Source organism: Plectropomus leopardus, chromosome 7, assembly GCF_008729295.1.
Source record: "Plectropomus leopardus isolate mb chromosome 7, YSFRI_Pleo_2.0, whole genome shotgun sequence".
NCBI lineage: Eukaryota > Metazoa > Chordata > Actinopteri > Perciformes > Serranidae > Plectropomus > Plectropomus leopardus.
In genome coordinates this window covers 11,989,406-12,016,136 of record NC_056469.1, presented here as the reverse complement: position 1 = coordinate 12,016,136, position 26,731 = coordinate 11,989,406, and the positions used below count along the sequence as shown (strand labels likewise).

At 39.2% G+C, this 26,731-nt stretch overlaps 1 protein-coding gene across 1 annotated transcript in view; it reads right to left on the bottom strand.

The window, feature by feature from the left end:
• LOC121945336 (CUB and sushi domain-containing protein 3-like) overlaps nt 1-26,731 on the bottom strand; it is a 232,487-nt gene that overhangs the window by 128,762 nt on the left and 76,994 nt on the right. The window contains exons 12-25 of the mRNA XM_042489465.1: nt 25,956-26,059; nt 25,032-25,144; nt 24,504-24,686; nt 23,476-23,802; nt 22,618-22,812; nt 22,118-22,256; nt 20,939-21,126; nt 15,882-16,070; nt 12,216-12,332; nt 7,216-7,431; nt 5,583-5,771; nt 4,744-4,913; nt 3,275-3,431; nt 1,120-1,311 (exon numbers count right to left, since the gene is read on the bottom strand). Of these exons, the coding sequence (XP_042345399.1) occupies nt 1,120-1,311; nt 3,275-3,431; nt 4,744-4,913; nt 5,583-5,771; nt 7,216-7,431; nt 12,216-12,332; nt 15,882-16,070; nt 20,939-21,126; nt 22,118-22,256; nt 22,618-22,812; nt 23,476-23,802; nt 24,504-24,686; nt 25,032-25,144; nt 25,956-26,059 (2,479 nt within the window). The remainder of the gene's footprint in view (nt 1-1,119; nt 1,312-3,274; nt 3,432-4,743; nt 4,914-5,582; nt 5,772-7,215; nt 7,432-12,215; nt 12,333-15,881; nt 16,071-20,938; nt 21,127-22,117; nt 22,257-22,617; nt 22,813-23,475; nt 23,803-24,503; nt 24,687-25,031; nt 25,145-25,955; nt 26,060-26,731) is intronic.

The window sequence follows — 26,731 nt, the reverse complement described above, 5'->3', positions numbered from 1 at the left end:
GGCTACGCACTGCGGGGAGGACACTGCTACAAATGTTAATGACAGAAGGAATATCTCATCATCCAATCTTTGCCATCTCTCCCCTGATTATCATCTTGCTATCTATATCACAGAACAAACAGCACTTAATTAATAGGAAAATTGCATTACATTGCCACTGTGATAGGCTATAACACTGGGCAAATGTAAAAGTCCTTGACAGAAGCCAAGATGTGGCCCCGGAGAAATGGCTGAAAATCCCATCTCACATTCAGCTCGCAGATACAAAGCTCACTTTTCATATTGACCACTCAGTGATCCAGCACTGTTAAGCAGTTAATCAATAGACTGATTTAGTTTTTTTGTGATGGTATTGAACATGCCACAGTGCCAGAACGAGGTTCTTTCACCGAAAAAGGAACAAATACATGTTTCATTGAAAAAGGCAGTGGGACACGGTGGCATTTAAAGTGCAATTCTGCCCACGTCAGGAATTTATAAATCATTTTTTACCCTAATTCATCACTTCTAGACATCAAGAAACAGACAGTGCCTCACAACACCTTCAAGACTCCAGCAGCATGCAGGTAATAGCTTTATCATTTCTCTGTCTCTCTGTCTCAGCATGTTCTGAATATAGAGGTACAGCCTAAACGGTACATCATGTCCATGACTCAATCTGATATAAATACTCTGATAATTAGCCTAGAAAAATGCTGATCAATGGCTTGTGGATTTAAGCATTTGATTAGCACAGCCACAAATTAAAAAGAGTCAGAGCATCACAGTAAAAGTTCAATTGCAATTCAGATTTCTTCACTAGTGTTCTTAATGACTCCATACTTTTAACTTTCTGCATCAAGAACACACAGAGAGATCAATGATTCAAAATAAAACATCAGAGCTGTTTATATTATCTTACAAAATGACAAGCAGTGCATTTTCCTTCAACACAGTTCAATTAAGTAGAAATCATGTTGGGATAAATCCTTAGGATTAACACCTAGCTGAGCAATGTTGACAGAGTGCCTGGTCTGAATAATAATATAATCTACTACAGCAGGGGAGAGATAGAAAGACATGGACACAGAGAAAAATTTAAGACAAAGACAGCATATAGACAGCAGCAGAAAGGATTACCTATACATGATGGCAGGTGGTTGTCCCATGCCCTTCTCTCTCCTGTCATGCACTTGAGTATACCACTGCCATGCAGAGTGTAACCTTGGTCGCAGCCGAAAGTGATGGCACTTCCAGCAAAGTGACCCTGGTCACTGACTTTGAAGCCGAACTGCGGCACACCTGGATCATCACAGTGGGATAGCTCAAAGCCTGGGCAAGTAAGATTGAGAGGCACAGGAGAAGGAGAAGAATGTGAGTTGAAGAAGAACATAAAATAAAGACCATGACCACATATAAACACAGAACTGCTTGTCTGCATTTAAAATCAAGTCCACTGGAGAGCAGTCATTCCCTGAACCACTACAATATTCCCATATATCTGTATTGTAGGGGTATTGATTGAGCTTTAAGAATTAATTTCCAGATGAGGGCTAGGCTTACATTGTCCCATTATATTGCTTGGCAGTAAAAGATTCCTTTTGGAGCACAATTAGATGTTCACAATTAAATGTTCAATTGAGTGTGGGTATTTACCACGATTGACAGCCCATGCACTCCAAACCCTTTTGGGTAAGACAGAAGAAATAAAATAAACAAGCCACAAACAAGAAAATGTCGCTATAACTCTTTAACTCACCATGTCTGAACTCGACCATGGCCGTTATACGTATTCCTCTCTTTCAGGTACTAAATGTAAGTGTTCTGCTATGCAGCAACAGTGGCCGCACATAAACCCAGCAGTGCTGATTTATGGTCTCTTCTCATCGCGAGGTCCATGCCCATGCCAGATGTTATGGTAGTATTACAAGTGTCATGCCCAGTATAAATCTCCAGCAGTTACTGCTCACATTTAGAAAATTACCTCTGCACTTTTGGTGGAAGAGTCATGAAAACATGATCAGGTTTCATGTTCAGATGAGATTTAAGCTGCCCATATCCCACCTTCTCCTTGCCCTTGTGCTGTTCATGCATCAGTCAAACCTCTCCAAGTTGAAAAGGGTTATTAATTCTGGCTGAAAAGACCGAGTGAGGACTGCATTTTGAGATGGGTAAGAGGGGCTAGTTTACAATTTGCCATTTACCTTTCACACGTCCTTGGAAAAATTTAAAGGAAATCTAATTATATGATACTTAATTATGGTTAATTCTGTAACTCAAAAGGCACATCGTAATTAGACCATCATTTCCTCTAAAGTAATTGTAGTTACACGTCGATTCTATGACATCCTTGATTCCTGTACATTTATTATTATTTTTGCTTGCCTGCAGTGTTGCCATACTGCACTCTATTGTAAATCTGTGATTTCTGTGAACTATTGAATAACTGTGATAATTACACCAAATGTGCCAGGCGCAGAATGCAGAGAAATTTCTAGTGTCGGCCTAGTAACTGCAAGTTAGCTAAAAACTTTTTTGCTTTTATACTTTAAGTCAAAACAACACTTGGCCTGTTGCCATCCTCACTAACTATGTTGAATTCTACCTTAGAAAACCCACTGGTAGACGAAAAGAATTCAGAGAGCTCAATTGCAGGTGAAACACAAAAACACTTTAAATTGGACTGCAAAATGCAGTGTCACCAAAACATTCTCTCGTCACAGTAATAAATTAGAAACAGTTAGCAACAATACACAGTCAGCAAGCCAATTAAGGGGAGAAACAAAACCCATCTATTACTGGCCCACTTACAGCAGTGACCCAAACTTTCAATACACACACACACACACACATTCACACACACTGTATGCAGAGGCACACAGTGTATACAGTGCACATGCACACTGCTAATGCACACACAAACACACTGATTTCAAACAATACCAACAATAATTCACCTGTTTTAACAAGGTACAGTAAGGCAGGCATAGCCGCTAATTGCAGGGGTGGAGAGCAAAGGAAAAGAGGGAAAGAAATTCACATAGAGAGCGAGGCAAGGGAGAGAAAGGGTGGGAAGAAAAAAGCTAATCTTCCTGCAGGAGTGGCGCGGAAACATCATGCTGTGTTTAATGGATACCCTGACAGTGAAAGACACAGTGAAGCAGGGTGAGGGTCAATTAAAATTTTCTTTAAAATTCTGCTACTTGAAATGCCTGGCCCTCGAAGTGAGGCTAAATTCACTCATTTGGAAAAGCTTTAGGGCCCTTCTCCCCAAGGGAAATGAAATGTGACTTACTGTGGTATATGAGCCGGAACCCCACTGCTGTCGCCTCCTGGTCAGAGTAAAACTCAAGCCAGAGATAGTTGGAGGTGCTGGTAAGAGACAGACCTTGCATCGACGTGCCTGTGTATGTGCCAAGAAGTGGGGCTGCACCATCTTTACCATCAAACACCTGATCAGAGACAGGGAAGAGAACATGAAAGAGAATTTTATAGATTATGGAGGATTAAACACCCACAATAAAGTAAAATGATCATATTAAGAATTAAATATTAAAAGTGAGGAAAGAGAGTCACAATTAAAAAGAAGCTTTTAGTACTGTAGATCCTCTTTTTATATGGCACATCTATTGCAAAACCAATGTCTTAAATGAGATGTGAGAATTAGACTATAACTCTTCCCATTGATTTGATACTGTGCATCTGTAGAGCTAACAAGGCAGAAGGTGGGGTTCATGGAGTCAAACTAAAATTAGCCTGCTTTGAAGGTCTGGAGGAGTATTGTCCTTTCTCCATTATGTTATTAATTACATCAGCCTTTGAGTGAACACCAATTATCATCCATATATTATATTAGAACTAAAATCCAATGAGAGTTTAAATGCAGTGCATTCTCTGAGCAAAGACTAAGGTACTTACATTGTTTTCTATGTTGTGTGGATTTGTTGCTAAAAAATAATTGCCTTTTTTAAAATCTTTATTTATTTTTTGTTGTTTGTTTTTTTTTTTGGTCGCAGACCTTTTTTTGATCCACACGTCTAATGAAAATTATTTGTTGAAGAAGCACCCTTTTAAATTCCTGCGAATTTCCAGCAGTATACCTAATCTTTTCTGATTGACATCTGTGAAATAACAAGGAATGGAATTCAAGGCTCTGGGCTCTTCCTTTGAAATACTTCTGGGGCCCTCTCTGGTTTGTTTCTCCCTTTCTTCAAGTCAATTTAGCTCTCTAAGCATGTCTTTTCACATTTCAGATGTTCACAAAATGACTAAGTAAAAGAGATTACGGTCTACACGACTCCATTACTAGAAACACTGATAGTAGGCTACAATGCTCTGTTAATTGGAGCATTAGACAAGACATCTGCATCCCAAAAAGAGTGCATTCCAGCTGTGAAGTGGGGACTACATAGTCATTTGCATCACATTTGTGGTGCTTACTGAAACTGTTAAAATGCCCTTGAGCAAAGAAATGAATCCCTTCCTTCCCGAAGGGTTGATGATGCTGCTGCTGTCTGACCTTTGCTCTGACTTCCAAGGCAAAACATTTCTGCATTCTGCCTGGGGCTTTTTGCCTAATCCCTTTACTTGTTTCCCAGTTTGTTTATAATTAAAAGAGCACTAGGACCTGCATTATATACGTGAACAAAAATTAGACAACAACACAAACTGAACTGTTTCACTTCAGCAAACCAAAAGCCTGTGTTTATTTGTTGGTTATCTATTTTCTGTCAACAAAAAGCAGCAACTGCAGTGTGTCTTTACCTTGAGGATGTCACCTTGTGAAAGCTGAAATGTGCTGGCAGTGATGTTGATGCCTTTGCCTGTTTGGGCATGAATGCTGTACACACATTCGTGGTTGTTGTCATAGTTCATTGGATAGTTTGGTGACAAAAGAACTCCCTCGTTGTTGGAGACTGTCGATCCACACTCCGCTGCAAGAAAAAACAAACAGACAATAATTATTAATTTATTTGTTTTTCTTTAAAACAAGAGAATGCCTACTTCAAAACTCATTACCAATTAAAAGAAGTCACAGCAAGCTCTGCATAAATATTTTTTCTATTTGTTTCCCAGCACTTTTGTCATGTAAAATTCATGTCACCCTTGCAGTTCTTTCCTAACACTGGGCTAAACTGGTGTGCCAGAGGCAGGGTTATGCATAAACATGTGAGGCACTTTATCACAGTGTGTGATGGTGCAAGTTTACATGACACAATGCCTCTGCTATGACACCACTAGCTCTTTGGAGTCAGCTCTTAAAATTTGCAAGTAATGTAATTGAGCTTCTCTGGGGGACAACAGTGCAGTTGCATTGTCCCTGAACACCTCCCCTTAACGTGTCCTTGGAGCACCCTTCAGTGGAAGAGAGATCTCCAAGGATAGTCTTAACCTCGCATCAGTATTAATTACATGCTTTTAATTGTGGTCTACTTAAGTAAATCTAATTCCACTGAGTTCTTGAATGTCTAATAAAAAGTTCATATCTGTGCCAAGTACGTTTAAACTCAAAAGGCACATCTTACATTGGCTAACAGTGCAAATTCTGCAATACAAATACACAAACAGGAAAGGAAACGGAATAAAAGCAGCTGACCACGTACCCACACACCTTGGCAGAGGGGCACTCCACATGCGGCGGCCACCTCCCAAGCACACAATCTCCTTCGCCCCCTGTAGACGATATCCTGTGTTGCAGTAGAACGCCAGTGAGTCACCGATGCCAAACCTGGAGCCCGTGTGCCAGCCAAACTGAGGCGTTCCAGGGTCCTGACAGGGTTCAAGATCATACTCTGCAAGCAAGATAGCCAGAAGAAATCAATTGCAACAAATACAAATGCTGTCTCCCCTACAAAAATGTTGTTTTAATACTCCATTATTATGATTTCTTACTTATACTTGTCTCTGATAATAATCTCAAAGGGAAAAAAATAGTTCTCTTGCTCCCTTCAGTGAAACTCTGAGTGCATGTTCAGCCAAAGTAAGCAATATCATAGCTCTTGGGGATTAACGGTCTTGCCCAAGGACACCTCATCAGGTTCGGATACATGCCAAAAAAATTGAAGTCCAGATGTCTAGATGAAGGATGGGCTCTCTAAGAACTAGACCACCCTGCGTGCAATATTATCATACATAAGCTGTTGGTGGCCTTATCTTTTGAGATGTAGATGCAACTCAGGCTGCATAAGAAGAATGAGGCCTTCCTCCCGGCAGCATTCTTCTCACTGGGCTGTATTTGGCAGTATGCAGAACTATGTACAACTATTGATTTCAGCACAGCAAACCGTTAGAGAAGCATCCCACTGTAGGATGTGGCCTGACAGCATTGGCCAATTTTCATCAAAGGTCATAAAAGGTTAAAAAATGAATTCTAATCAGGAAATCTATAGATGCTAATTACAGAGCACGCAAGGACATACGCACGCACACTCACAAACTAAATTTCATGAATATTCATGGCTGCATAAGTTATGCTTCACTTCAGCGAACAGCAGGCAAACATTTAGCCAGAATGCTCATGATGCAGACCCTCTCTCTCTTTCTCTCTCTATCTTTTCTACTTTATCTCTCTCACTTTGTTCCTCTCTCCCTCACTCTCCCTCCACCCTCTCCATCAACCGTGCTCACTCAGCATCACCATCTGTCTCATCTCTTTTCTCTCTCCCTCTCCCACCCCAAGCCTCCCATCTCCAACTCTCTCTCTACTGCTCCATTCCTTGGTCTCTGCATGGGGGGCCCATTATTTCTGTACACCCCCCACCTTTTCCCCTCCATCTCCTAAATCCCGAGGAAACTGACCCACATGGCATGCTTTGATGATCATTCCCATCACGGTCAGACATCCTCTACCTGCGTGACCTCCTTGTCTCTTAATTATCCTCCTCTGATCGGCACAGCCTGAGGCATGGTCTACCTTAAGCCCGCTCCCATTCTGACCGACAAATCACTCCTCACGTTACTTTATGCACGCTTTAGAGGGGCTTAACACTTTTGATCTCATCTCTGAACCAGCCGTCTCTCTCTGTCTGTCTGTCTGTCTGTCACGGTGTCTTTCACTTCTGCTTTATACCCCCTCTACTTAACAACTCCACCCACCACATTTCCAGCCTCCTCACTCCTCCACATATTTCATCTTCCTTCCTCTTTCAAAGCTTTCCCTAGCCATCCCTTCTACACACATACCAATACTCCCCCCTTCTTGCCTCCTACAGACAGAACCCTCATATGCCGTCATACCTGAGAAGGAGATGTTGAATCCCTGCAGCGATATAGAGAAGTCAGAAATGAAGCGTAGCTGGGCCTTGAAGTTCCCATACAGGCCTGCATTAACTGGCGAAGGCCTCTCTGAGCCGGTGAGTCGAGCCAGTGGCTGGGCAAAGCTGCCATTTTCTGTTATCAGAAGGTAGTCATGATGGTCCTCCAGGTGGAAAGAGTGAAAAGTGAATTGGACACCTTGGAGGAGAAAATAAGAAAGGCAGGCGTTAGAGAATTTCTGGAAAATAGTAAGAATCACTGATAGGGATATAGAAAAAGCTTTGAATAGAATATGGATGCATAAATTTGACATTTTCATGTTTCCATACTGACCCACAAGGTTAAGAAGTGGAATTGCTGCTGACATTGTAGGCACGAGCGTAAACGTTAAATGCAAAAACGTCAAAGCGAATGTGACTATTAATCAATTTATATTCTAGCAATAATTTTAAATGCCATTACCATCATTTAAAATCATTTGTATAAATGTGTGATTAGCTTGCTGAAACATCCATCTACACAATTTATCTTTCATTTATTGAATAATAAATGCTTTAAACCTTACAGCAGCACTAGCAATGAGAATACTAAAATGAATCTTATTTAAATTATCATACTTAAATGAAAAGTAAAAGATTACATTTAAAAAAAACAAACAAAAATGATTAAAAGCAATTTTAGAATGCAAAGTGAACAGAAAAATTCAAATGAAAACTTGAAAGTGAAAGTGATTTTCACAGATTAAAACTATGTAACTGAAGATTCATGGCCTTTCAAAGAGTACATTACCATTGGTATTTCTCCTACTTTCCCCATCTTGTGAAACTTTGAAACTACAGGACAAAACATCTCTAACTCGCCTGGCAATCCACTGATTCAGATTCACATGAGAAAAGACAACATGATCCATAATAGAAATTCTGTAGAGCAGCAAAGAAAATTGGGCATTTAAGATTGGTCAAAATTATAATGTTATAGCAACAAACTAGTATTTAACTTTTGGGTTCAATTTAGGTCTGTGCACCCTGCTTCTATTTTCACACTCTAACTCAGACCCAGTAACATCTTTGTTCCAGTCATGATGGCCAGTTGGCTGCTTTTCAGTACAATAAGCACTGCCATTTGAATGCCATCTGTTGAATCTGTACAAATATGACTCTATAATGTCCTCCACAATGTTTGGCTCACTTGATAAAGAAAGTCCCAAATGGCCATGAAATAAATAACAAAATGAAATGATTGATTGTGCTCTGTAAAATGGCAATTATATCACAGAGAGTCAAGCCAAATGATCAATTAATCAAGAGCCATCCCTGCGAGGGGGACATCCCAATATTTTAATATAGTTGGTACGGGATGTTGGTAATTACTGAGTGGAAGAGTTGCATAGCTTCTCTCCCTAAAGATGAATTTGTCTTCCAGTCAGCAGCCACAGGATAAAAAATACACAAGGAAAATCTGAGCCATGACAAAAGATTCATAATCTGTTTTCACTTGTAAAGCAAGAGCTGATGGGAAGCATCACCTGTTTCAGGTTGTGCTCATGAAATTCTGAAGAATTTAATAATTCAAATCATGTAAAGACATAGATACAGTGAAGCACAATGGTTATAGTATGGTATAGATAGTATAGTTCTGGGTAACACCCTAACTGTATGCTTAGATAATAGTGCAGGTACCAGTACGTTTTAAACCTTTTCCACTTGATATTGTGATCCCTGGACTTCATGTCTCTGGTTTTGTGAAGCTACACTCTGTATATTGTGATAACCTGCCTCTCTAAATCATATTCAGTAACTACATGGCCCTGATCAAAATAAAAATTGATGTGCAATAGCTTATTTTAATCATTTACTATTTATAATTAATCAAATGTGTTTACCATGCTTCGGGGTTTCATGTGAGGGCTATGTAAAAGTCCTTAGCTTCCCAATTTGCAGTCTTATGTGTGTATATGAGGTTTGATCGCTACTTGCTGCACACTACATTTGCGTTTTGAATAAACATTAGACCCCGAGTCAAATTTGATTATAATTAGTCGTTTATCTGGAAATTGTTTTAAATTGTTATCAGTTTTATGTTGTTGGTGCAATTGAGTTTTATGTCTCCACTTACTGCTGTAACATTAAAGGCCCAATGTAAGAAATGAAAAGGATATCACGTATTTGAGGTTATTGTTATAATCACTAAAAACAGTGCAGTTAAAACTACTTTTCAGATGTTGGTGTGTTATTTAAGGGAAGGATTAGGTGATGTCATCGGATTCTCCACTTCTTTATTGCATGCCAGTCTCGTCTTAGAAACTGCATACTCAGATATAACAATCCACTTGCCATCATGAGCGTAGTCGGTTAAGCATGCTTGTAAATGTATAATCTTATCTTACATGGCAAGAAAAATAACTGATGAGAGAAATTAAGATTGGCAAATTTTGCTTTGAATCAGGGGATTCATGATAGGATCGGAAATACTTTATTGATCCTTGGAGCGAAATTGGGTAATACTGCAGTTGCTATGACATACATATTGGGATATTAAAAGACAAAAATAAAATAAGATTTAAAATATTTGCATTATGCTGCAATATACAGTATAACCCAATAAAGGGAGAACAAATGGAAAATTAAGAAATTATCTAAAATATATCATATATTCTAAATTGTATGTATTTATATATATACTAACACGTGTGTGTGTGTGTGTGTGTGTGTGTGTGTGTACAAATATTTGCATCATACTGCAATATATATCCACAGTATAAATTCAAGTTAATGTGCTGAGAAATGGGATGCTTTAGTGTGTTAAATATAAATGCAACATTAGTATAAATAAGAATTCAACAAGAATATTAGCTTAAGTATAAATGCAGTAAAAATTCCAGAGTCTTGCACAGTTGAGTTATTGCACAGATTATTGCACTATTAAGTCAGTGTTGCATTGAAAACATAGATAGTAAATAAATTATGGGGTTATTGCTGCTAAAGGGTGAAAAAGTAGAAGGGCAGAGTGTCAGAGTGTCTGACAATCTTAAGGAGTTGAAAAGTTTGATGGTCACAGGCAGGAGTGATTTCCTGTGGCTCTCTGTGGTGTGTCTTGAAGAAATGAGTCTTACACTCAATGTACCTCCTGTGCTTGACCAGCACATCATGGAGTGGGTGGGAGAAAGGTCTTGTTAGGTCTTGTGAGACTTCAACTATCAGAAGGTGATTCTTGAGAGGAAATAGAAGTGCCAGTTTTTGACAATAACATCAATTGGTAATGTACAAAGAGTTCAATAAGGCATTTCAATGGGCCTTTAGTGGTATAAAAAGAAATATTATAGTAAAAAATAAGGATAACACAGCTGAGTGCTAGGGTACTGAGATAAGCCAAGTGCGCTTTTTAAATGATAATGAATAAACGTCTCAGAAAACTGGTTAGTGATCACACAGCTGACAGTGAGTGCTGTGCTAATGGAATTAAATTAATTTCATAAGGAATAATATGTGAATAAAACTGAAATGCCAGATTTTTTCTACCAGGTGAACCACTGAAATGTCAAAGCTGTTCATTAAATGAGCAAAATGAAAAACTGATGAAAAGCAATATCCTCCTAATAGAGTAAAATGCTATACAACTGAGGGACATATAAAGCAGTGTATTCTAAAACATTGTCTCAAATAAGCACAATAAGGGGAATAACTGCTGATAAAGATGAACCGCAAATTGAACTTAATTCTACATTACCAGAGGAGACTTTTGGAGAAAAAAAAAAAAAAAGATGTCACAGTTAAATCTCCAATGAGTGAACACCTCAGAGTGTAATATTATCCCTACGCATGTTCTGGACACTTTCCAAAGATGAAAAAAGACAGTGCATTTAAATTAACTTTGCTCAAGTCTCTTCTCACTTTATAATAATAAATCCCTGTAATGTTCTTGGAATCTGTTGAGGGGGTGAAATTTTAATTTATCGTGTTATAATTTGGCCATAGTGAGGACTATTGAATGTCAGTGTGGGAAGGAATATAAAAATGAATGTGCTGCTGTATGAGGTCTAAAATATGAATAATTCATGCAGGTACAAAATGAAAATATTTTTTAAAATTCACATATCTTTATTTTAAAGGGACAGGTCACTCCAGAATTGAAAATACATACTTAGCTTTTACCTGTAGTGCTATTCGCTATTTATTAATCTAGATTGTTTTGGTATGAGTTGCAGAGTGTTTGAGATATCTGCCCTTGAGTTGTCTGCTTTCTCTTGAATATAATGGTACTAGATGGCTCAAAACGCACAAAAAACAAACAAACAAAAAAACCCCACAAAACTCAGTAGTGATTTCTCCCAGAAATCATGAGCTGGTTGGTCAAGACAATATACAGACCTTGTTGTGAGCAGTTTTGTGTAGGAGCTATTTCCTTTTTACAGAACTACACCCACTTACTGTATCACCAGGCACAAGTAAGCGTGTATTAAATGCTAGCTCATCTAGCACCACTGAGCTAGCCAAAGTTACAGCTCAGCCGAGGAGGACGCCATTAATGTTTACATCTTATGCTGTCATGAACCTCTCTTCCATGATCTGATGTACCTTTTCATCTGCACACTAATACTACTGATGGATGTAGTTCAGTAGAAGTAAGAAAAAGAATGTCTTCAGTAACTGGGTCATGATTTCTGTAAAGGGACATTGCTGTTGTGTTTTTTGCATGTAATTTTAAATGCATTTTTTGACAATTTCCACATTACAGACTGAGTGCCATGTTGTTCCATTATATAGAAGAGAAGGCAGACATCTCTATGGCCGATATCTTCAAACCTCTGCAACTCACATAAAACAATCCAACAATCAATTTTTTTTTGTTTAATTTTGGGTGAACTGGCCCAATAAGTGTTCCTAAACTATATAAGGCTTAAGACTAATATAAACAAACTATGTATTTTAGTATGCATTGTATGAGAATACTGTATTTTTTAAAATTAGTGGGTTTTTTCGTACCTTTTCCATGGCTGACTTCAACGGTCCATGTACAGTTTAGGGAATTTGGATACAGCTCGGGGAAGCCAGGTGACAAGATGATCCCACCAGGTCCTCTGATATCCCCACCGCATGATGCTGAATAGAAAGGGAAGATAATGAAAGATAACTGTTGGTGGAAAAAAAAAGAAAATTGTAAATGAACCAATAAATCCTTCACCTGAAGACAGAGGAGCAATTTAAATGAATAATGCATTTGAGTCATATCACATCCTGTCCTGCTATTTTTATGAGTACCTGTAATTCTGCCAACACAATGTTTTTTTTTTCTCCCTCTCGCTCCAAACCTGCCCTACTGCCAGGACAATAAATTATTCATAATTCAGTTATCCATCCATATTTTCTCCTCTCCTATGGTATCTTAAACTGAAAGACATTGTCAGAAAACACAATAATCCATTAAATTTACTTACAAATCACCAGAACTGACACAAGCATATTCAGCGGATTAGAGAATCAGGCTTTATTTTGATTGTGACTTAAAAGTGCTTTTGAATTTCTTCCAAATAGAAACAATCAGCCCAGCGCATCCAACTACGTTTCAGTCAGGTTTTGGGGGATAATCCAGTAGGAACACACCGTGCAGAGTAGTTACAGTTGAGGTGATAGGAAGTGTTGTCTTAAGCAGGAACACTCATTGTCACCTCGATAATATGGCTCTCATGCATGTTGACTATTGACTTTTCTGTCATAAAGCTTCTTATCTCATCAAAGGAAGTTAATGAGATAAATCTCCACCCTCATTGGCTGCTGTGGACCGGGAGGTTAATGCTAGATCCGTTTGAAGGTTAACTGTTCTAATTGGATATTGTTCAAACCTACAAACCATTTTCTTATGCTGTCATGGTGCTTCAAATAAAAGGTCATTTCACAAAAAGGGCACTGCTTTTTAAATATAGCATTTATGACATTTGACAAGCTTTGTTTTCCTCTTTCTTTTGTCTTTAATGTTTGTGTATTTGTGTGTGTTCTTCGGACATTACGGCCAAATGCTTCGATGCCTTCTTCAAAACCGCCAACGTTGACAAATATTAGAAGTAGATCTCTTGTGCATGTACATATTTTCAAAGTAATGAATGTCAGATGATGTTTTGAGGATCACTGAGATGCCTGAGGCTCCACAGCTGCACACACCCACCCCCCTCTTATCCTCTCTCCTTCCACCCTTGGGCCCTCCAGCAAGCACAACACATCAAGGCCCAAATCCTTACCCACCAACAAAATTATATCAAATATTTTATTAATGAGCCAAAATTACATAAAGTCATTAAAAGTGGATGAGTACGCTTGGCAAACGATCTACTTTAGAGGCTCTATAGGCAGAGAGCCAAGACATTTGGCACCAGTCTGGCACACACCTAGGCAAGAAAATGCTCCAAGATATAAAATAATTTTTCAGTACAACCACTGGGCTGAAGCTGCGTAACATGGCACAGTATTATATGCCTGGTATGGCACTCCCTGCCAACCCTTGCATGTATTTTACTCATTATATTCTTTCAACTGAGTGATCTGTGACTAACAGACATCATTTACGGTTTGTGCGCTGCAACAATAATCGCCACAATCGTCCTTCAGTGTGCTTCTAAACAGCACAAAGAGCAAAACTGCACAAACACAGCCGTGAGAGGGAGATTATGTGAGATATCTAAACTATCAGGAACATGCTGAACTTCATGCTTTGAAGCTGAGCATAATCTGTCTTCAGTATTACATGATTCATAGCACCCCAAGTAAGTTCTTCACACAAGGACTGGGTTTATTTGTTGAATAAAAAGCATTTTGACAAGAGCCTGTTTGGTTAGTCAGACCTGCTGTAGGCTACCCATCGTCACTTATGCTTGTGTCGTTACCTCTTGCCAACAAGGCCATGCATTATTTTATCCTTGTTTTTTCATTTTGAGGATTGAGAATAAATAAAGCAATGGAAGCAGCTGCTGTATGAACCCGGTTACCTTCACTGAAAACTGATTTAAAAACCTCTTGCCAGTCACTCGCGGCAGCATCCCATAAGTATTCATGGCTAAGAGACTCTGCCAGACTTTACACCCATGAGCCAAAACATTAAAGCCACTGGGGGTTAAGTGAATAACATTGATCAGTTTGTTACAATGCAATGGGGTCTCCTTGGATCGGAACTAGCTCTGACTTGTCGAGGTGTGGACACAGGACCTCTTGGGGCGCTCTGTGGTGTCTCTCCCCAAGGTGCTGGCGGCAGATCCTTTAAATTCTGTGGTCGTGAGGTGGGGTACCAGCACATCTAATAGATGCTCGATCAGATTTGGATGTGGGATCTGTTCCTCCTGAGCAGCTTTTGTGGTGTAGCATGGTGCATTGTCCCGGGGATTTATTATTCTGGCTGAACAGTATACATACTGTATGTGCAACAAGGCTCTTAATGTGTATTTTCTAAAAATAATATTAATATTCTCACCAGCTGATGTGGTGCTGTATAAATTAATTTAGTACTTAAAGTCATAACCAAGTCAATTATTAAGTATCTCTTAAATGACTATTAACAGACATGTTTAGATGGCTTCAGTGACAAGAAGAGTGGTCCTCAAATTTTATAGTCATTCAGCTCTAATGCGTTTCAGGATCATATATTATATTATAATGTAATCCAAAATCCTTTTACAAAAGAATATATACGAATATACTATTGCACAATATACACAATAAAAATAGTGTATTATAAAAGAACTTACAAATATGATTAGCATTCAGTCAAATAAAATTGTGCTGTCATGTAACTCATGGATGAGACTGAAGCCTGAGCTAGAATGTACTGCAAAAAACTTAAAATCTCCCTAGTCAAAAAATTGTGTTTTCTTATGTCTCTGCCCCCTAAAACGTCTCACCCTGACTGAACTGACTTGTATCATAAAAAAATTGTCACAAGAGAGGTGTTTTTACTTTTCATTACTGAGGAAGGGGATGTCTGCATTTCACAAAAATCTGAGATTCAAATGTATTCCAGGCAAACTAGATTAGGTACGTCACAAAAATTTGATTGCTGTCTAATACGGAAAACACGTGTTGATGAGGGAACAGGCTTCAACACAACAGCAGCAAAGAAACTTGAAACCGACAGCACAGAGCGGACTGTCAGTACAGGGAGCAGAGTCTGCATTAGCATAGTAAAGGTTTTAACAGCAAACAAGATAAAGTCTGCAGTTTTTAAATGTATAAACTGAACCCTGGAGTTTCCTTCCACTATCTACCAAAAACTCAATTTCAGCAGATATGTCTGTTGCACGACCACGCTGTGTCGACCACTGCCAGTTAGCCCACAAGCTAACACACGACATAGATGACCATGTAAGGCTGAATCTCTCTAATGTTCCTGCTTACTCAAGTGCCAGCCATCTTGATGCACACTGTTCTTTTGCTTGGGCAACCAAATGCAAGCAGCATTAGAGAAAGCAGACAGTGAAGCCTACCACAAGCAGCAGTGGTGGCAAGCGGAGGCCAAATTTAGAATTTATTAAGAGAAAGAGTAGATCTGCCTCCAGTACCTTGTCAGAGTTTTTTTTATGTTTAAACAAAATACAGCATTAGTGTAAGTATTTCTATATACTTCAAAACATATCTGGAGGAGGCACTTTTAACACTCTGTATACGTACCATCACAAGTGGGCAGTGGGTGGCTCCAGAAGTGGTTCTTCTCACAAACCAGTGGCTCCTCGTGGCTAAGCCTGTATCCTGGGTCACATTGGAAGGACACGGTGGAACCGATGGACAGGTCATGGCTTGACCGTGCACCATTCACTGGAATACCAGGATCCATGCAGGAGTATGTGTCCAATGTGACCACTAAAGAAGTGAAAAACAAACAGTTCTTGAATATGTTTTTGCAATAATTCTAGTAATCATCAATTCAATTCTAATTGTTGTCATTCATTTTTATTACGAGTCCCCTTTGTTTTTGTGTTAACCCATCATCTGCAGTCTGTTACTGTGATGATAACTACCAACCCACACATCTTCATTGTGTTGTGGCGTGTGAATTCTGAGTAATTATAAAGTATAGGAGAAGTTCTGCTCTTGCTTATTCAAAGTATGAGTGTTGAGCTACAGAGGTATATTGAGGTCATGCAGCATTCATGAAACATGAAATGACAATGCTATTTTTGCCATCAGTAAAATTTCTAGGCCACATTCATACAGAAAAAGTGCTGACAGAACCTTTGATGTTATTACAATCATCACAACAAAGCTAGGTCTCGGGTCGCATACATAATAGAGAAAGCAAGTTTTCCAAAGTAAGATATATATACTTTGACTTTTATTTACTTTTCAATGTAAAAATGAACACTCGCTCATGCTGACTCAAAAGTGGGAAGAATATATTACACGACATACTAAGGGGACTGCACAGAAAAGGTGACATATTTCAGAGAATAGCAAAGGCTGTTTTATAACAACACAGTTGAGACTTTGAAGAAAATGCACAATTGCATTGACTGCTGCGATGTTTGACAGTTTCTGTCAAAGCAACCTTGATAAGGTTGTTGGTTCTTTTGTTGTTAAAGAAAACATGGTTTCGTATTCATACCATTCTTTTTTTTCTGCTACATGTAAGCAAGTCAACCACTGAGATAAGGTCAAAAGTAGATGTTTTTTAGGTGGAAAGAACTACGGGGTATGGTGAGAGAGAATTGGGGGTATGACCATGGTAAACCTGTACAAATGTACTTCCCCCAGTTCTATGCATGTTTTGGACCTTCACCTTTGGCTTTCATAAAAAAAAATTTTTGTACACTAGTTTTGCTCCTAGAGTGAGCTGGTTGGTTAATAGTCCCAACTCTCTCTAATCTTTAGTGATGCAAGCTGCAAAGAGATGTCCCGGTTTTTCCTGTGATTTCCAGGACTGTCATTTGGATATCTTCCAAGAAGGGTTGCTTTTGATGTACTAAAAATATGCTTATTTTGGGCATTGACTGGCAACAGTTATGTTAGCAGTTATCAGGTCACCCATGGGTAGGCTATTCTAGGCCAGGATTACCAGAATCTGTATTTTTTATCTCTTAGTTCTTTAGCCATTTTGCAAAAATGAATTTATACATGAAAGCATAAAGCTCTTTTGTCTGTCTATTGGTCATTGTGGGCTTGGTCAACTTATCAATACGGTATCGATATGGTAATGTGAGACTAGATATCTTCTTAAAGTCTGGATATTGTCACATCGTAAGTGTTGCTTTTTCCTTGTTTTAAAGGCTGCATTACAGTAAGGTGAAGCAATTTACTGAATTCACCAGACTGTTGTAGCTGTTTTATTATTTCCATTTACCCACTTAGTCATTATATTGCAATTACTGATAATTATCTCATAAAATCACCAATACTCCACCCTACAATGTCCTTGCAATATCAATATTGAGGTGTCTGATAAAAAAATATTGTGATATTTGATTTTTTCCATATCACCGAGCCCTACTTCCACATCTCCAGAGCATCCATCTATAATTCAATTTAGATACATCAGTAAAAGATCTAACCTGATCAAGAAAATTCTTGAGCAATTTGAATTAAACAGTGATTGACCATTCATATATTTTTTGTCTCAGAAATATAAGTTAAGAATGAAGCGCCAATTCAGAACAAAGCTGCAACTATCATGTTTTGTTCTCTCTCAGAGGTGTCCTGGTGTGAGTCCAGTGTTTGGTGCTGCAGTAGTTTCAGGTGATTGACCAAGTCAAAGGACTCAGACATGTCAGCAAATAGTACCCAGTTCATTGTGGGATGTCTGGCATCAGTGACTGTGAGCCCAGCATGAAGTACATTTGAAAAGGTACAGCACACAATGTGAAATTTATGTAAAACTGCACCCACTGCAGAATCAAACAGCACGGGATACACACACTCTCAGCAGGTCAAACAAATATTGTCTGTAAAGGTCCAGTACCCCATTGTAATGAATTGTGGTCTTACTACATTGTCAGCAGCAGTTACTTTTGGCCATGTGGAACAGCATGATCAACAAGAAATGACACCATTAACAGTATAACACAGTGATACTATATGGTTTGCGAGCTATATATTGCAGTCATCAACATTAATAACCTGTATAACAGTCCAGCCAAAGTGATTATTCATGTGTGATAAAAGGGCTCTTCCTTTGTACTGCCAGGCCCCTGTAGAAAACTTGTCTTGCTCTCCTTGAGTAATATGTGATATTTTTAGTGAGGAAACACATGGATTTTGCCCGTATATGTTAGAGTAGTATCGCAGTCATGGATCACTGCTGGTGCTAGCCTCTAGGGCACAGAGTATTAGTGGAAAACAATAATACAAAAACAATAATTTAAAAAAAGGACAATTGTCAAGAGTGGAATTAGAGAAAGCACATATTGAATATGTGGGCCTACAATGATAACATTAAATGCTATTATTTATTACTAAATAGATCTCAGTTATCCATTACATACAACAGGAATGATGCAGTATCTCTGTGCCTCAGTTTATTCACAGCATAATTCACAACAGCCCTACTTTGTAAGACCAATTTTACAAATGAACTAGGCTGGGTTTCCCCAAAGTATTTCCGCAATAAGATATGTCCTAAATTGCAATGGAAGAAGCTAATATGATCTTACTGTTATTGCTTTTCAATAGCCTCATCAACAAAAGAAAAATGCACTTGAGAGTGAAACATAATAAGACAAAGGCACTTGTGGTCTGCTCTCAGTCAATAATACAGACATAATAACAAACTCTGTCTTATGAATCTCATCTGAGTGACAAGGGTAATGGTGCTAGTGCATACAGTCGTGAAAATAGATCACACTAAGTCCACAGTATTTTTCTATTTGATTTTTCAAAGACTACCACTCCATGCATAATGATGTGGAGAAAAAAAGCATTAAAAACATAAACTCCCCTTAGAGCAGAAGATTTTACCCAGTTATTCACAGTTCTCGACTATTTACCTCCGAGAGCTAATAGTTCTCTTACTTCACCTAGATTTTCTTAGGCAGTCTGTGCACTTAAAGACAGCCCACCTCCTCAAGCTTCCACCTTAACAGGGGATGTATATGCTCATGTTGAGGTTCATACTTGTAATTTGGGTTTGTACTAGAACATGTTTACCTGCTTGCTCAAATGCTCAAAAAAACATTTCATTTCCCTCATAATGTCTGTGCTGGAACACCTGTATTTTCCCTCTGTCTGAGATGCATTGTTTCAGCATCCATATTTTAAAGCCCTCCCCGAAAAGCCCAGTCTGCTCTGATTGGGCAGCGCTTCCAAGTCTGGGATAATGGCTGTGACGGAGTACAGTGGTACTTTCTATTGTGAAAAATCAACAATAAAGGCTCCCGAATCAAAATCTTCACAACCCGACATGTTCCAACAGGAACGTGATCTGAAATCAGGGGGAGAAATTAACATCTGCAACCAAGCTTACATTGGTTGGTACATTCCTCTGACGTTAGCATGTAGCTACATGTAGCAGTGTACGCTTCGTAATGTAAACACTTGCAAAAGCAATGTCTGGAGCAGATGACTATTTAAAGAAATCTATTTTGACCAGACTGCCAACTGAAATCCATTTTTTAGCATATGCAGATTGTTTTAAGAGAGTCTGGACAGAAGCCATACCCCCACCCCCACATAAAACACAATTTCTATCAGATTTCTTCAGATTTCTATGGACGGTCAACTTGGATCTCAAAGTGTCTTTTGCATCACTTGCAATACCACACACAATGACAAAGACAATCCAGAGTGATGGAAGTGCTGAGCAGAATCCATGCTGCTACTAGCAGAGCACTACAGGAGACAACATGGAGAAAAAATGTCTGGAAAAACGCAGCTGAAGGAGTTCTTCACTGTGACTTGATAGCGTGTTCATTTGGAGAGTAAAAATAATGGGCTGCCATTTCTCATGTGATGATCTTATCGACTGCAGATAACGGTTGCAGACAGTCTGTCTTAAGTATCTGATTTGAGAAACAAGTTTGATTTGCCTACAATCTGAATGTCGCCTTGGTTTCAGTATTTGTTTATATTTACAGTTTACAGCACAATGTGTTTCAACAAGCTACATTGATTCAGATGCTCAGCCTACTTTGTCCTGAAGTCTGATTTTGATTTCACCCAGGAGCCATTTGCTTACCTCCCACACAAGGGCCTTGCAAACAATTGAGTTTTTAAACAAATGCTCAACCTGAAGTAACTGTGACGTATCCTTAAGAATTAACATTAGTGGTAACATCTGATTTACAATACAGCGCTGACCATGGTCTCCCTCTGAAATGTTTTAAATTCGACAGTCTTACCCTTGAATTTTTATCCCTGTACCTGAACTGAAAAAAATTTGTTCCACCTTGACAACTGAAACTCATTGAGCTGAGCTGGTATAATGGTGCTTTTACATGTATTCCCTCTGAAACACATCCTCTGCACAGTTTGGTCTTGACAAATAGTTTCAGGAACTTTATAAGTGTTAGATAAAAAGCACACCAATTAAAGTTTCTAGGACCATTAACCACTGCATTCTTGGACTTTGTTCTCTTTTGTCCTCTCCATTTGTTGACATATCTAATTCATAGTCAATTAAATATTCCTATGAGAAATAGCAAGAACATCTTTGTCCTGTCCCAAAAATATTTTGCATGCATAACTCATAGAGTTTAAATTAAGTTTTGCAGTGCAGGCAGTGAATAGTAGCATGCTCTTACCTTCATAGAATATCTTGAAGCCACTGTTTGATCGACTGTTATCGGTGGTGAAAAGCAGATACAGAAAGTTACTGCTACTGAACAGGAACTGAGGGACCTGGGTTCCATTAAACGAGCCAATCAGAGGAGACAGCAGGTTTGGACCATCATGCACTTCCAGGAAGTCGTAACTGAGCTCAGTTTGAAACCTTGAAAGTACAGAGAGCAGAGAGATGGAGTTGCACAGTTATTTGTATTCAAAGCAATACTCCTTTTTGACAGATCAGACAGTTGAAGCCATTAAGCCTGTTGTGTCCTCAGAGAAAACATTCTTATTTCCAGGAGATAAATGAGAAGAAATGGCTTGCACAACAAGTTTTCCAATTATTGCAATAGCATAAGGTCAATGAGCTTTTTTGAAAATCTGATACGTTATAGATCCATTGTCACCCTCAAGTCTCTACATCATCAAACAAGTGACATCAGCAGTTCCTAAATCACTATCAATACTGTGGACAAAAAATACCTTCAGATAATTTCAGCAAGAGGAATGCCGCCACATCTCTCTGCATTATAAATGGAAAGAGCTTTTAGAAAAAAGAAGTGGCACAAGCTAAACATAGGGAAACTTTAACTCATTTAAAGTGGAGAGGGGCAAAATATTTGCGATCATTTCACCAAAAAATCGAAGGAAAAGTAGTCCTTTGTTTCTTTCCAAAGGAGCAAGTCAGCACTAAGAAAGTGTTGATTATGAGATATGAACATTTTATGGTTTCACTCCTTAATGGTAGGAAATAAAGATCTAACAGCAACACTTGCAGCTCTCTAAGGAAGTGAGCAGGAGTCAGTAAGCGAAATAAAGAATTACTCGAGGCTTTCAACATTTTTGGAAACTAGGTCCAGGACTGCGTTCCACCTCCTTTGACTTTGTATTTCTAACTCGGAGGCTTCCACAGCTGGGGGTTCGCCTTTTGTGTTTGTGCACATGTGCAGTGTGTACGTAAATTCATATGTTTTGTGTGTGTATAAACCCAGGGCTGGATTCAGTAACATACTGTATAGTGGTACTCATATGCAATCTAGTATGTGGAAATATGTACGTAAGGCAGCGTATGCTTTCTCAGTTTTTGTCCATGCCTGTGTTAGTGTGTGTACATCTTTGTATCCACGGATGAGTTGTTGCAGCACTGTCATACAAACCTGTCAAAACTGATCTTGATGGAGCTTCCCAGCTCGGCCTCAATGACCCACTCACAACTCAGGGAGTCTTTGTAGTAGCCTGGCCAACCCGGGGAGAGGATGACACCAGACGGCCCAGAGTAGTGGCCCCCACAAGGAGCTGGAGGAGCATGGAGGTGTGATGGTCGAAGGGTTGGGGAGGATAATAAAATTAAATTCATAAAGAAGAGAGGAGGAGAGAGGAAAGGAGGGGGAGAGGAGAGGAGAGGAGAGGAAAGATGGTACCACTCAGTCAGTAATCGTTTTGTACCAGCATGAAAAACACTAAAAGGAAAAAATATAGGATGAATCACCAAAAGAGTGGAGTTACACAAATACCTTTGGGTAAACTACATGTTCCAAATAACCCACTCACTTTGTTTTTTATTAAGGTTCCCGATGTTCTTTATTTCTCTTCCTAACTCAATAGTTGACACATCTGTCCACCAACTACAATATTATTAGCTATTCCGTTTCAGTACCTTCACATTTGGGAATGAGTCCGCTCCACATCCCCTTTCCTTCCTCCAGATGGCATGTGATGGTGTCAGCTCCCTGTGTCTTGATGAAGCCCTCCTCACAAACCACTGAGATGGAGCTACCCAGTTGGAAACTGTCCCCAAAGCGCCTGGCATTCAGCGGTATGCCAGGGTCAGGGCACTCATTACGTCCGAAAGCTTGTAATGAGAAGAAAGAGAACAAGATCTAGTGACAAACGCTCTTGTGTGAATGAGAAATGGGGTCTTTGAGGAGTCGGGAGATAAGGAAAATGGATGTAGCTGTCCGTAGGAGAGAAAAAAAAGCTAGCAGAGGTCTGTTCTGTACACCTGAGGGTGACAATAGCCTCTGTCTTTAGAGCTTGTTTTGCCTTCGCCAGGAGAGAAAGAATTACAATGGTGCTGTATTAGGCAATGAGGCACATGAGTTAGGAACTGTTTGCACTATCCTAAATGCTGCTTTTTGTTTTGTTAAGGCACTTTAGCTTCACTTGGGGTGCAACGTAGTAGCATTTCTCTTTAAAGTGTACGCATTGATTTTAAAAAGGACAAAAGGACAAGACTATGCTTTGGGACTGAGAACATGCACATTCAAACAAATTACTGTTACTCCTGAACTTTATTTCATTCCGTTGATATTCATAAGATATAAGATGCAATTTGCTTGCATTTAACTCTAGATAACCCTTGTATCTTTGGTTAGTTGTTTATATGTTTTAAAAAGTGTACACATTTAAAAGTTCATAGTCAGTCCTGAGAAATTCACCCACTAATCCCTAAACATAAAGAAATAAACGATGTATGAACTAATCTGTTTTATAAATTGATAAGACAGTTCCTTACTGCTATACGTGATGTTGAACCCTCGCCCCGACATCGAGTGATCAGCCTGAAACTCCAGCTGCAGAACGTTGCTGTTGGATGTCAGGTGTGAAGGAACTTCGGCCCCTGAGAAGCGTCCTAATATTGTGGCTCCTGACTGGTCCCCGTCTTTGATAGTGAGGAAGTCATACGGAGGCTCCAGGTCGAAGTCATTGAAGGCCAGGTGGATTCTGGAGCCAGGCTCAGAGATAATAAGCCACACGCAATTGAGGTTGTTTCCATAGCCCTCTGGGTAGTCAGGAGACAACACCGTCCCCATGGGAGCAGTGAAGTTGGAGAAACATGGGACTGTGTGATGGAGACAATTAAATAAATCAGTAATGATGGAAAATAACTAAAATATCTCAGGCACAGCAAATTGTTTTACAACAGCTCTCACTGGTCACATGAAAATGTGCACTGGATTGTGCCATTAAGCGGCCAGGCACAAAGATCAGTACGGAACAATGTCAGTGCTGTATAACTAGCTCAGCAATCAAGAGACAGCAACTCTCCCATGGGTGCTGAGTAGTTGGAGAAACATGAAACTCTAAGGGGGACAGAACAGACGAGTAGTGTAAAAAGATACAGACAGACAAAAGTATAGGCGCAGAGGAATACTGCACATTGTCCCAATGGAACAGGAGGCTAGATTTTTGTTATGGATATGGGTTAGGTACAGTGAAACTCAAAGGAGTGGTTTAGCTTGTCTTGAGAAAGGACACTGTAGAGTCTAATTTAGGTTTCCCATCTCCTGAGTATATGTATAGTGTAACAGTGTGTACCCTACTTTCTTCTTTTTCAAATCTACCCCAAACGACTCGGCAACCATATCCTATCATTTAACCATTTTATGTTATGTATATTGCTGTTTACACACAATGCCCTGCATGGTCATTTAACAACACTATAATTAATCCTCCAATAGCTTAGTGTCATTGTGAACTTTCCAGGCGCATAAGTAATTGCTTCATTTGCTGTCACGAAAAAAAGGCACGCATTGGACTCACATATGCAAATGGGAATATTAGCCGACCACTGATTGTTGTTCTGGCAGGTTATCATCCTCTCCCCGATCAGCTCGAATCCAAACTGGCATTCGAAGCGCAGGACATCTCCATTTAGGAAGCCACTACCCTCCTGGTAACCGTACAGAGGTGTACCAGGGTCACCACAACTCTCTTTGTCAATTTCTGTAGGTGAGGGGAGGAGAGGAGGGGGGAGGGATGGGAAGAGGAAAAGAGGGGAAAGTAGAGGATTAAGTTCAGCCAAGTACTTTGAGGAACTTTTTTTCCTTAACATTATCTATAAAGGTCCAGGTGAAGAGTCTGAGAGTCTGGTTAGGGAAGTTTTTTTTTCTTTTCGTTTTTTTTCTTAGGAGGGGGTAGAGAAGCGAGTGACAGACAGGGAGACGGACAGATACAGGGACAGAAAGGCAGACAGGAAAATGGACTCGTGGTGTTACTGAACGAGACAGTCGCAGACACAGACGTGGATAGAGACAGTGAGAGATGATATCAGCGCTAATGTCTCTGTACCTTTATAGTTGATCTTGAAGCCGATGGAGCCCACACTCTCATCAGACTGAAGATGAAGCCACATCTGATGGGACATGCTGACAATCAGGTCTGGGACAAAGCTCCCTGTCAGCCTGCAGATAGAACAACATAAACTGTCACTATGGTATCAAACCCCACTTCTCCAACATCATCTCATCACATAGAGTTAGTCCAAAAATGTCATGAGTCTTGTAAAATGTAGTGAGAAAAAAATGGACTTTATGTAGTGTTGCAATAAATTTGTTTCAAAAGTTGAAGCCTTCATTTAAATTCCCAGTGAAACAGAACTTTGAGCAACTTTTGCTTCTGTACTGTGACGTATTTCTCAGGGAAACAGAATATTTGAGTGGTGTACAATTACAAGAGGGATTTAAATCAAATTCCTTTACATTTAATTGGGCTGCTAAAAAGTCAGCGAGCTCAGAGTCTAGCCCGATTTGAAGCTGCAGTGGAGTCCACTGCTGAGCTGAGCTGTTGGCTCCACACACTACAACTCACAAATGGTGAAGTACAGGTTTTTATGACCGGTGGCCAGCGAGTCACCCAAAGTCTCATTTGATTGGATGAACTTTTGCAATAACTCCTCAGTGCCAGAGGAGTCATCGAAAACACTCGAAATAATTTTGCCTGGTTATACAGAATGAGAAAATACGGGTATTAATATATATATATATATACACATATTTGGCATATTACAAGATATTAATGAACAATAACCACAGAATTCAAACTGCAAAAATGTATTTTTCATTTCACGGGGACTTTAAATGGCTCTCTGCATATCGTGGCTTTAAAACATCATTGAAACAAATGAAGATCTAGACAGCTCTGCAGCATATCTGAATGCCTGAGCAATTTTATAGTACAATATTTATCCAATGATGTATTTTATGTGGTACTTACACTTGTATTATTGTTTTAGAATTGCCTACTTCCCCTCCATCTCCGATAGTTAGCGAATCATACCCAATTTCTAGGTCGAACTCTTCAAAGTTGATCTGAATAACCTGTAATGAAAAATAAGTCACATTTATCATATGTCCTTTGATAAGCTTTATCATGCAGCATGACAGCAATGAACATTAATAATATTGAGAAACATTTCTATTGAGGCATTTTTATTTTAAATCTGTCAATACAGAGTGCAGATAATTTGAGACAATGTTAAACAATTTATCTGTCAGCAACGTTTTACAGAACACCAGCACAACTTGGAGTCTGAAAGCCCGAGCATCTGCCCCTGGAGGCCATCCTGTTAACACCCAGCTGTGCCCAAGTGATTCAAACCAACAGCTCTATACAGGCCGACATCCTGAGAGTTGATAACATTCGTGGTATTTATTTATATAAGCCAAACCCTCTCAATGATGAGCAATAACTCCAAATGATTCTCAAGTTTTATTACCAAATAACCCACCATCTCATTTATATGAAATTCATGACATGGTTGCTCATTTCCATAACTTGCCTTCAGAGAGTGTTTCTGGAGAAAGCGAAACTGGAAGAGGCAAAGAAAAGCCTAAGCAATGTCTTCTATATTTTTGGAAGTTAAAATACAGCATGTTTGAGTAATGCTGTAAAAACCTCCAACGTCCTCCTATCTCATAGTTCAGATAGCAGCATAAGATAGCCTACACTTTGGTAGTTGTATGAATTATGCAGAAATTACCCTTTTAACT